This window comes from Cherax quadricarinatus, chromosome 56, assembly GCF_038502225.1.
Source record: "Cherax quadricarinatus isolate ZL_2023a chromosome 56, ASM3850222v1, whole genome shotgun sequence".
Classification (NCBI taxonomy): Eukaryota; Metazoa; Arthropoda; class Malacostraca; order Decapoda; family Parastacidae; genus Cherax; species Cherax quadricarinatus.
In genome coordinates this window covers 12363523-12376022 of record NC_091347.1, presented here as the reverse complement: position 1 = coordinate 12376022, position 12500 = coordinate 12363523, and the positions used below count along the sequence as shown (strand labels likewise).

General features: G+C 39.9%; 1 protein-coding gene across 1 annotated transcript in view; it reads right to left on the bottom strand.

Annotated features, from left to right (window-relative positions):
- Positions 1 to 12500, bottom strand: part of LOC128700794 (nephrin-like) — a 127390-nt gene that overhangs the window by 77485 nt on the left and 37405 nt on the right. Inside the window, exons 5-6 of the mRNA XM_053794252.2 lie at positions 9872 to 10013; positions 3153 to 3283 (exon numbers count right to left, since the gene is read on the bottom strand). Coding sequence (XP_053650227.2) covers positions 3153 to 3283; positions 9872 to 10013 — 273 coding nt within the window. The remainder of the gene's footprint in view (positions 1 to 3152; positions 3284 to 9871; positions 10014 to 12500) is intronic.

Here is a 12500-nt window from a genome sequence, read left to right as displayed (position 1 = left end):
TGTATCAGGCTGGCGAGGTTATGGTGGTATTAAAGTGAGTTATACTCAGTATAACACAGGAAAACTGTTAACGTTTTATAAACCTCATCTTAATGATTATATGAGTCATGTATAACAGCGCCAGGCCACTCATAAGCTCATTTATTATTATTATTATTATTATTATTATTATTATTATTATTATTATTATTATTATTATTATTATTATTATTATTATTATTGTTGCTGTTGTTGTTGTTGTTGTTGTTGTTGTTGTTGTTGTTGTTACTACTACCACTAATACTAATACTCCAGTTATTATTGTTTTTATTATTATTGTCATTATTATTATAATTAGTAGTAGTAGTAGTAGTAATAGTAGTAGTAGTAGTAGTAGTACTAGCAGTAGTAGTTGTAGAAGTAGTAGTAGTAGTAGTAGTAGCAGTAGTAGTACTAGCAGTAGTAGTTGTAGAAGTAGTAGTAGTAGTAGTAGTAGTAGTAGTAGTACTAGCAGTAGTAGTTGTAGAAGTAGTAGTAGTAGTAGTAGTAGTAGTAGTAGTAGTACTAGCAGTAGTAGTTGTAGAAGTAGTAGTAGTAGTAGTAGTAGTAGTAGTACTAGCAGTAGTAGTTGTAGAAGTAGTAGTAGTAGTAGTAGTAGTAGTAGTACTAGCAGTAGTAGTTGTAGAAGTAGTAGTAGTAGTAGTAGTAGTAGTAGTACTAGCAGTAGTAGTAGTAGAAGTAGTAGTAGTAGTAGTAGTAGTAGTAGTAGTAGTAGTAGTAGTAGTAGTAGTAGTAGTAGTAGTAGTATTTTATTAATATTTATTATGATTATTATTATTATTTTCATTGAGAAGAAATAAGTCAGTGGGACATACAGAGCAAATAAGAAATGCTAGATAATGAGGCTTCATCAAAGTAATTGGAGGGTAGCTCCAGTTCCTTGGAACACGAGCTACTTCTTCACCATCAAGTCACCCCTGTCTCCCTTTAAGAGAAAAAAGAAAGACAGGGGCTGCGCTGTCATGTCCCTTAAAGAAAGGGACCTGAGATTGGAACACCATAAAGATGTCACTTCCCGTGTCCAGCACATCATTGGTCCGTGTCTGCTAGTGTAGTATTGTTCAGCACATCACTGCTCCGTGTCTGCTAGTGTAGTATTGTCCAGCACATCACTGCTCCGTGTCTGCTAGTGTAGTATTGTCCAGCACATCATTGGTTCGTGTATTCCAGTATAGTATTGCCCAGCACATCGTTGGTCCGTGTCTGCTAGTGTAGTATTGCCCAGCACATCATTGGTCCGTGTCTGCTAGTGTAGTATTGCCCAGCACATCATTGGTCCGTGTCTGCTAGTGTAGTATTGCCCAGCACATCATTGGTCCGTGTCTGCTAGTGTAGTATTGTCCAGCACATCATCGGTCCGTGTCTTCTAGTGTAGTATTGTCCAGCACATCATTGGTCCGTGTCTGCTAGTGTAGCATTGTCCAGCACATCATTGGTCCGTGTCTGCTAGTGTAGTATTGCCCAGCACATCATTGGTCCGTGTCTGCTAGTGTAGTATTGTCCAGCACATCATCGGTCCGTGTCTGCTAGTGTAGTATTGCCCAGCACATCATTGGTCCGTGTCTGCTAGTGTAGTATTGCCCAGCACATCATTGGTCCGTGTCTGCTAGTGTAGTATTGTCCAGCACATCATCGGTCCGTGTCTGCTAGTGTAGTATTGCCCAGCACATCATTGGTCCGTGTCTGCTAGTGTAGTATTGCCCAGCACATCATTGGTCCGTGTCTGCTAGTGTAGTATTGCCCAGCACATCATTGGTCCGTGTCTGCTAGTGTAGTATTGCCCAGCACATCATTGGACCGTGTCTGCTAGTGTAGTATTGCCCAGCACATCACTGGTCCGTGTCTGGTGTGGTCAGACGTCAGCTCACAAAAACAGAGGCTGGTCTCCGGCAGAGAGTGGAGGTGTCAAGGGACTCGCGACACTTCTCAAAGATTATCTGCTGAAGTAAGAAATATAAGAGCCATTTCTTCCAGCTGGTAGGTCACGTTCCTCACGCCTCACGTTCCTCACGCCTCATGTTCCTCACGTTCCTCACGCCTTACGTTCCTCACGTTCCTCACGCCTCACGTTCCTCACGCCTCACGTTCCTCACGTTCCTCACGCCTCACGTTCCTGACGCCTCACGTTCCTCACGCCTCATGTTCCTCACGTTCCTCACGCCTCACGTTCCTCACGTTCCTCACGCCTCACGTTCCTCACGTTCCTCACGCCTCACGTTCCTCACGCCTCACGTTCCTCACGCCTCACGTTCCTCACGCCTCACGTTCCTCACGTTCCTCACGCCTCACGTTCCTCACGTTCCTCACGCCTCACGTTCCCCACGCCTCACGTTCCTCACGCCTCACGTTCCTCACGTTCCTCACGATTCACGTTCCTCACGCCTCACGTTCCTCAGGCCTCACTTTCCTCATACCTCATGTTCTTCACACCTCATGTTTCTAACATCTCACGTTCCTCACATCTCGTGTAACTCATTTGTCATTCGTGTCATGTGTCATTCGTGTCATGTGTCATTCGCGTCTCTCATGTGTCATTCGGTCGTTGCACTCAGTCATGTGTTAAGTCGGTGCTGACACTTGATCATACAGAAGGGAAAATGTCTTAATACCGGGGAAGAGCTCTTGATCCAAGGACTTAGATACCCTCCCGTTATTTGGATGAAACCTGCCTACCTCCCATACCCAAAACGTTATATGAGCCCTACGTGTTTAGCGCTTTTCCCTTGACTACCATAAGCAAAAATATTTTATTTTTATTATTGTTATTATTATTATTATTATAATTAATAATATTATCATCATAACGTTATTATTATTATTATTATTATTATTATTATTATTATTATTATTATTATTATTATTATTATTATTATTATTATTATCATTATCAATATTATTAATATACTATTATCATCATGACAATATTATGATTATTTATTAATACTGCTATTATAATTATTATTAATGATATTATTATTATTATTATTATTATTATTATTATTATTATTATTATTATTATTATTATAGGGAAAAGGTCAGGGTTGATCCGAGGAAGGAAAGGGTGGCTCCACTTCCCAGGATCAAGATCCACTGGAGAGAGTAAGGAGACTCACATTGTGACGCCAGGAGACGCGCGTCACCCTGGGATTGGCGTCAATGGAGCACTCGAAGTACACATCATCACCCTCCTTGATGTTGCTGGCGTCTAGCGACGCACCGAACCTGCACGACGCCTTAGGTACGTCTGTGGGGATGGAAGGGGTAACGTAATGGGTGCGTTATAGGGATGTTGTGGAACGGTGGAGGCTCGATCCACCGTCACGGGGGATTGAGACCTTCAGGACTATGTTGACTGGCACGATCAGTGGCGCCTCTACGCGTCTATTATATAAGAAGGATCACCTAAACAGAAAAATCAGACTGCTGTGGTTGATAGACCTTATAATTCACAATATTATGGCTGCAGCACCTTAAAAGCCACAGTATCGTGCTACAGCCACCATATTGTGAATTTGTAATATCGTGGCTGTAACACCTTAAAATTCGAAATATCGTGGTTGCAACACCTTACCAATCACAATATCGTGACTACAGCACCTTAATAACCACTGTATCGTGGCTGCAACACCTTAACAACCTCAATATCGTGGTTACACATTAACAAGCACAATATTGTTCCTGCAAATCCTCAACAATCACAATATCGTGATTGCAACACCTTAACAATCACAATATCGTGGCTACAGCATCTTAAGAATCATAATACCTTAAAAATCACACTACTGTAGATGTAACGTTAAAATCCCAAAGTAAAAGTAACACCATGGCTATAACACCTTAAATAAACAACTAACGGGATAAGATACTGTAAAAGACGGTTTATTTCATCGTGGTCCTACATGATAAGTTTTTTTTTTTTTTTGCAAACTGTTGGTTGTAAATTTCCTGTAAGTTTGCTCCTCTACCACAGGAAAAATTGCTATGCAAATTTATACAAATTTTTGGTTTGATCTTTATTTTAGATTTGCCTCGAAAACTTATATAGCAACAACTCAGCCTTACTAAAATTTATGTGACATAGTATTTCTTAATTTACTCAGATTTTCTAAGAATTCACTGATTTATACAAATTTTTGACATGTCCTGCCTTTTATATTTGCCTCGATGTGTAAAAACTCAGCTAAGCCTTGCTAAAATTTACGTGACATAATATTGCTTAATTTACACAAATTTTTTAAGGATTTACGTAATTTATCTATTTTACCAGGGGGATAGGAGAAACATTTTTTTAGGTGACAAAAAAGAAAGGATGTAAATGAGAGTCATATTTTGTGGGTCAGTTCCTTTTTTTTTTTCTTATTACCTCCAGGGACTAGGCTTGAGGCCCTGCCTCAAGCCTCATCGAGTACGCTCAGATATTGGAGCTTAAGACTCGGCTTCAACTCGCTCTCAGTCGTGTTTGAGAAATGTGTAATATAAATATTATGCAGTGAATTCGGAGCTAGTGATTAAAAGATGTGGGATTACCACATATATTATCCAGACTGCTGGGGTGAAGTTGAGATGGTGTTGACATTTACAGACGATTGTGCTAAGGTCCTTCCGACATCATATTACTCATTCCTAGTAACCTGGGGGACTAGGGCCAGCCTTTCCCATGATTTACCCCCAACACCACCCCCAACATCATCCCCATCGCCACCGTTACACCACCCCCTCCCAACCCCAACACCGATGATCCTCAGGGATTCAAACATATTTGTGATTTTTTTTAGCATCTCCAGTTTTTTCCCCTTGTTTCAGGCAAATAATAAATACAACAAAGTTGGTGTATTTGGTTACAGAGAAATTGAGGCTATTCTCATTTTCTGTTTGAAAATTTGCCCTGAAAAATGTGAGTTGTCTGAACCTCAGAAATGGCATAATTTTTTGATTGAGATTCTTTCTTACAGGAAACGAAATATAACAAAGCAACATTTTTCTTGAGTTTAAGGAATTACACATTTTTAAGGATTACTATTTTTTTTTTTGCACGAGGAACAGAATATTTTGCTCGAATTCTTGGTTTCCGAGTAAAATTAACCCATATCAAAAATGACTTGAGGCTTCTTGCTCTCGTAGCAACCTGATATAGACATACATTTTCTTTCACACCGTTGAATTTACAAAGGTGTTCACTGTTGAATTTACAAAGGTGTTCACTGTTGAATTTATAAAGGTGTTCACTGTTGAATTTACAAAGTTGCTCACTGTTGAATTTACAAAGGTGTCCACTGTTAAATTTGCAAAGGTATTATCCCACCCCGGTTCATTTCAAAGCCCAGCCCTGTTTAAGATATACTACCACCCACAACAGCCACCTAACACTCAGATAACTATTGACTACGAGGTAAATAGGTGTGCAACAGGTATAAGGGGATTTACACTTGTTGACTCTTCACGACTACTGTGCTCTTCAGTAACTCCAAGGCTGTGAGACTGATTACCTATCTTCTGTATACAGTTCTATTGTTCTTCCAGTTATGTCCTTGAATTTGTATTGATAAAGCCACTGAATGGAGAAACGTCTACAATAAAGATACCCAGAGAACGTCTCCATCGTTCCCTGTCACGTCCCTCTTCAGCAGGGTTGGCCTGATTCCGGTGAAAGGGTCGAACTCAAAAGAATCAGTCACCTGTCCCCTTCTTCACGTCAACCCACATCTGATAGAACCCTTACGGGATTATCATTTGCCCATAAATACAATAATATGCACCCGTCCTGTGAGAACTCTTACTGGAATAAGAATTAATATCTTTGTGATGTAAATTGTTAAGAAAACCGACAAGTTGAAGAGATACTTGTGCAATGTTTGGATATCTTTATTGAGGAAACGTTTCTCCTACCAGTAGCTTTCTCAGTCCAATACAAAAATAAATGGTTAAAGATGAGGAGGAGAATGAGGTAATCAGTCCCCAGTCCCCCAGCCTGGAGTCGATGTGTTCAGACCATCACTTTTATCATGAACGATGGACTGAACTAATAGACTCCAGGGACTGATTACCTCATTCTCTTCATTTTTCACCGTTTTCCTCTGAATTGGACTGAAGAAGCCAGTGGTTGGCGAAACGTTTACTCAATGAAGATTTCTAAATGCTGCACAAATGTTTTTAAAATATCTTTGATTACATCGCATCATCACCTAGAGAGCCATGGGAGAATGGGAGGCAAAATGTGAGGCAAATCAGATTCGTTTCAAGGAGAGGGAAGACCGCTCCATTTCTTCCGATCAGGATCCCTTTATCGGTGTCAAGACCGGTGAGGGGGATCGTGAACTCCTTCGAAGGGAAGTTGAATTTTTTGAAGGGAAGTTCAACTCCTTTGAAGGAAAGATGAACCCTTGCACTGAAGTTGAACTACCTTGAAGGGAAGTTGTACTCTCTTAAAGGGAAGTCAAACCTCACCGAATTGAAGGAAAACTGAACCCCTTGTGTGGAGTTCAACTTCGAAAGATTGTTCTTAGTTGACTCTAACTCTTAATACAAGCGACAAAAAAGAAACAATTCCCCTTGAGCAAGACTTTATTTTACAAGTCTGCGGGAAAGGTCTAGGATACAGTACCATTTTCTAACCTCGTAATTTATTCCATGTACAGTTTAAATGAGTTTTTCCGGAGAACAATCTAGCGGGCGACCGCCCATCTGCTCGAGATGGTTCCTGGAGTCTCGTCAAGCCTCAGGAACGTCGCCTCTGGTAGAATTCCAGCCATCATCGTCTTGTTTACGACCAACCGTTATTGTAAATTGGGTGAAACTGCTTGTCAAGTCTTCCTCTCCTCGGAGATATTTCTAATTTACCGCAAAACGCAGAGCAGTGAAGGGACGAGGGGTAAGACATTGTTTATGCTTTCTCTCTCTCTCTCTCTCTCTCTCTCTCTCTCTCTCTCTTACACAAGATTTGACAAGGTTAGGTTAAGGATCCCTAGCTTTATTGACAAGCTATTTACAGGTTAAGGATTTCTAACTTTAATGACATGCTAAGAGCTGTTACCTACATCAGCTCATTTGGAAGCATTGTTATTGGTATGAGATATACAAGTATTTTTATTGTTATGAAACATACAGGTAGGGAACAGGATGAAGTTAGCGCCATCTGTGGGCCAGCATTTTCATTTGATCAACTAACTTTATCACGTTGACATCATAATGCTGTACGAATGTGTTCTATACTCGAGTCATCCTGAGGATAAATGATCTCAGATGAAGTGATGCTCTGACGGGTAAAGCCAGAGTGAAGTTGCTGCTTTCTGCCCTTCTTGTGGTATAGAAGCTTGCTTCACGCTGTCCTCGAAGCGGATCCAAGTGTGGTACTTTGACAATATTGGCCTTGTACATAACAGTAAGGCCACCCACATCCCTCCTGTGTTGAAGGCTCTGCTGAAATGACAGATCTATCCAGGATTGGTCCAGGCGAGAGATGAGACGTCTTGCTCTGTTCTTTAATTTGCCAAGCAGTCGCAGATGAGAGGGGGAGGCAGGCAAACCAAGAAAGTGGAGCATACTCAAGGTGTGAGCGTACTTGTGCGTCGTACAAAATCTTGCAACCCCTACTGTCAAACAGATGCGAGATGCGGCGAAGTGCTGTAAGCTTTCTGGCTGCCTTGCTTGCAAGATTTACAACGTGGTTCTCCATGGTCAGTTTGGAGTCAAATTTTACCCCAAGGATATCAACGTCTTCCCCAGGTGCCAACACCCTCCCATTCATCCTTACTACTGCACCGGCATTACCATCATGGTGCCTCGAGACCATCATCATTTGTGTTTTCTCAGGTGCAAATGTTACTTGCCATCTATTTCCCCGAGCTGATATAGCTCTTAGCTGGTGATTGATGTAGCTTAGAGCAGCTGGCAGTTCTTCTTTTGGATAAGTGAATGTCACTGTACAGTCCTCTCTCTCTCTCTCTCTCTCTCTCTCTCTCTCTCTCTCTCTCTCTCTCTCTCTCTCTCTCTCTCTCTCTCTCTCTCTCTCTCTCTCTCTCTCTCTCTCTTTCTCTCTCAGTCTGTGTGTGTGTGTGTGTGTGTGTGTGTGTACGTGAACTCACTAAGTTGAGCTTACAGGGTCGATGCTAAGCTTCTTGCCTACCAGCTTAACTTCAGTATTTGCCGACATTTGCTGGATTTTGGCCTTTTAGGTCATATCATACCTACTCTTGAAATTGCGTCTACTTTGACTCCACTTTAAGACTGGAAATGTATTCCCCTCTGACTCGTCTGCGCTCTTAACCTCCACTCTCTCGGGTTTGTTCCATGTATTTAACCCTTAAACTGAAACTGTCCAAACGTAGATCTACGTTTTTTCAACATTTGAAATTATGTAAAAAAAGTAGATCTTTTTTTTTTTTTTTACATTTGAAAACGTGTAAAAAAAACTTTGATCTACCTTTTTTTTGTTATATCTGAAAATATGTGAAAAAAACGTAGGTCTACTTTTGGAGGACTACGCATGTGAACGTAGATCTGCTTGGACAGTTTAAGGGTTAAAGCTGCTCTTATATCGAATCCTTTTACAATTTTATCACGTTTTTCTTCTGGACTTTCTCTCTTCCAAGGTTCTAAGGTTCATTTCCTTGAATGTGTCCATATAGTTCACTCCTTATCAGTCCTCTAGTTTCTGAACAGACTTTTTCAGTCATGAATTCATGCTCATGTCATATATAATAGTTCACTCCTTATCAGTCCTCTAGCTTCTGAACAGACTTTTTCAGTCATGAATTCATGCTCATGTCATATATAATAAAATATACATATGTGGTTAAGTTGTTTTCTGAAAAATTCTTCACCGATGTATCTGAAGGCAGTGACAAGCTTTAGCAGCCTCGCAAATGCTGCCGGTGTTATGCAGTTTACACTTGTCTCTTGGGATGTGTTCAGTGTAAGAATTACTAAGAGGTCCTTCATATTCCTCGTTGTTTGTGATTTCTTCCCTCCCATTTTGCACTCTTAGTCTTTTACACTCTGTGTCTGGTAGTCATCTACCCCCTCTGATTGTATGAATATACGATTGTTTAACTAATAATTCCAGTTTCCACTATTTTGACCACTTTTGTTGCCTGTCCACATTTTCTTGTTATGTGGACTCCAGAAAGATTTTTCTCATTTCCTTCATTATTATATATCACTGAATGGCTTTCATTTCCTTTCCCTATTCCAGTGCACTGCAGGTAGCAAGGTTCTCCTTCCCTCATAGTCTCCTTTCCTCTATTATACCTTTTCATTCTTTTCTCCCAGCTCCTATTTCAACCAGATATTCACAGATATTCACAGTATGGTAACTGGCTCCAAGTATTTCTTTAAAATCAAATTTCTTCCGTGTTCGATTCACTTAGGCTAAAGACCAGATGCAGTCGTGTTAGTTCATCTTCTGAACATTGTTCCGAGGCTACAAACAATGCAGAGAAACGGTATGAACGTTAATAAGGTAGACAAAAGAGGATTTTCTGCAGTGGACGAATAATTTTAATAAGTCACGGATATAAGAAGCTATATACAGTGATCAGAAAAGATAACGAACAGGTTCAAGAGCCTTAAGTTCCATCGGTAAATAGCTTAAAGTGGACTAATATTTTTATGATCGTAGGCACAGTAGACGAATTGATTGAAGATACTAGACACAGTCAACGAACCTTTGAAACATGTTTAGCATAGTAAACAAATACCTTAAAAATGCTAGACATAGTAAACGTATACTTTAAAAATGATAGGCACAGTGAATGAACCCTTAAAAAATGCTAGAGCTAGTAAACAAATACCTTAAAAATGCTAGCCATAGTATATGAAAACAGAGATTACCTACACTGAACAGTGAGGTTCCATGTATCCTCCAGGGTAGCTGGGGCGGCGTACGTCTCCACGATGCACCGCAGGAAGGACCCGTTGTCCTGTGGCCGAGGCGTCAGCACAAGACTGCTCGTGGTGACGTTCTTGTCCTCCGACACCTGTACAGGGAGAAACACAATGATGGTGAGGAAGAGAGGATGAAGAGTGTTAATGTGGAAGAGATGGTGAGGTCTAGTGAGAGAGAGAAAGAGAGAGAGAGAGAGAGAGAGAGAGAGAGAGAGAGAGAGAGAGAGAGAGAGAGAGAGAGAGAGAGAGAGAGAGAGAGAGAGAGAGAGAGAGAGAAGCTTTAGTGGGGAGGTGAGAGAGAGAGAGCTGGAGTGTTTACGAGGGTGATGAAAGCACTGCTAGGAAGAATCAGCGGGGAGGTGAGCTTTAACAGAGGGAACTTGGCAGTGACGGGGATAGGAAGGAAGGAAGAAGGGAGGGAGGGAGGGAGGGAGGAAGGGAAGGAGTGAGGGAGGAAGGGAGGGAGGGAGGGATGGAGGGAGGGAGGGGAGTAGAGTTAGGAAAAGAATAAGACATTAGTGTGGGGACGGACGATAAGTTAGCAACTCCTCCCCCACAATTCTTCCCCGAGGCTTCCCAAAAGAGGGAGGAAAGGCTGCACGATGACCGTGATAACCCAGGCAGCGGGAGGTGAACTGCAGACGAGCTTAGTGAAAGTCTAGGGTTTCCCAACACCCCAAACTTTTGAAGTCAGTCGTAGTGGTTAGTTTTACAGTGGTAGCCAGAGCTCCTGGTTAAAAAGTGAGCACTCAACCACTAACTTCTCGTGTATATATATATATATATATATATATATATATATATATATATATATATATATATATATATATATATATATATATATATATATATATAATATATATATATATATATATATATATATATATATATATATATATATATATATGTATATATATATATATATATATATATATATATATATATATATATATATATATATATATATATATATATATGTCAAAGTGAATAATGTGTAAAACTGGTCAATTAGCAAGAACTCATTTAAAATTAAGTCCTTTCTGAAATTTTCTCTTATACGTTTAAAGATACATTTTTTTCATTAATATTAATGTAAAAATTTATAATTTTGCACCAAAAGAATCTTAGAAAACTTACCTAACCTTATTACAACAAGAACAATTTATTTTAGCCTAACCCAACTAAATATATTTTAGATTTGCTTACAATAATTTAATACCAAACAAACACAGTGAAATATAATTTTTTCGTTAGGTTCAGAATGATTTTGGCGAAATTATTGCATACACAAATTTTCGCTTGTCCTATATGGCAAGATGAGCGTTGCTATTTAAGCCAAGATCGCAAGTTCTGCCTATTCGGCACGACATATATATATAATATATATATATATATATACACACGTGTATATATATATATATATACACACGTGTATATATATATATATATATATATATATATATATATATATATATCAGTGTACCACGCAGAAACAAGCGAGTATATACAAAGAAAGATCGCAGCCAGCAGGATTCGAAACTACTACTTGGGACAGTCAAGATTCCCAGGCAGCGTTCTAGTCCACTCGGCCACACAAATGCCACATAAACTGGGCAGTTGATATAAAAATCGCTAGAGGTCAGAATATACAGGAGGAGATTGAAATAACTTGAATACATACTTGAGGTTGACTGACATGAAGAGGCTGGGAAAGAAACATGGCTTTGAATCAGGCTGCCCAGTCTATGTGGCATTTGTGTGGCCGAGTGGACTAGAGCGCTGCCTGGGAATCTTGACTGTCCCCAGTAGTAGTTTCGAATCCTGCTGACTGCGATCTTTCTTTGTATATACCCGCTTGTTTCTGCGTGGTACACTTATATATATATACAAAACATAGCTCTAGGCCTTTCGTACTGCAATCAACACATCATCAGATGAGACGAGAGTTAAAAGGAGTGTATTTCTTACTATGCTTCTGAGAGCTTAGAGTGTACAGTCCGGAGTTCCTAGATGAAGAAATTATGAAAATATTTGATATTGCCATGAAACTGCGGTACGCTAAGATGTTTATTGGAATCTGCCTTGCTGGCAGCTAGGAAAATTATTAAAGGACAGAACCTAGGATAACACCTCAGACCAAGAATGTGCTGGTCCTCCCATAAAATGAAAATTTATCTATTCTGCCGAGAGCCCTTAAAATATTTAATATACAAGTAGTTTTTCAAAATTCACGGACTGTTAGAACCATTCTGATAAAGAATCACCTCAACAGCGTGATGGTGGTGTCTACAGAATCGGTTGCAACGGTTGTCGTCTCTCTAGTCTCTCTCTCTCTCTCTCTCTCTAGTCTGTTCCTATTTGGAACAGACTAGAAAACCTTTATAAGTTAGATTATCACATCATCGTTATTCGATACGTATAGCACAGGAGTCGAACGTGATTTTCAACCATATTAGAGTTCGTAATAACCCGGCAAACTGGCAGGAAGCTAGAGTCATCTTTCCTTGTTAATCTTGGCTTGAAGGAATATTGTAGAATCGGCAATTATTAGGCATGATGAGCATTCATTATATAATATC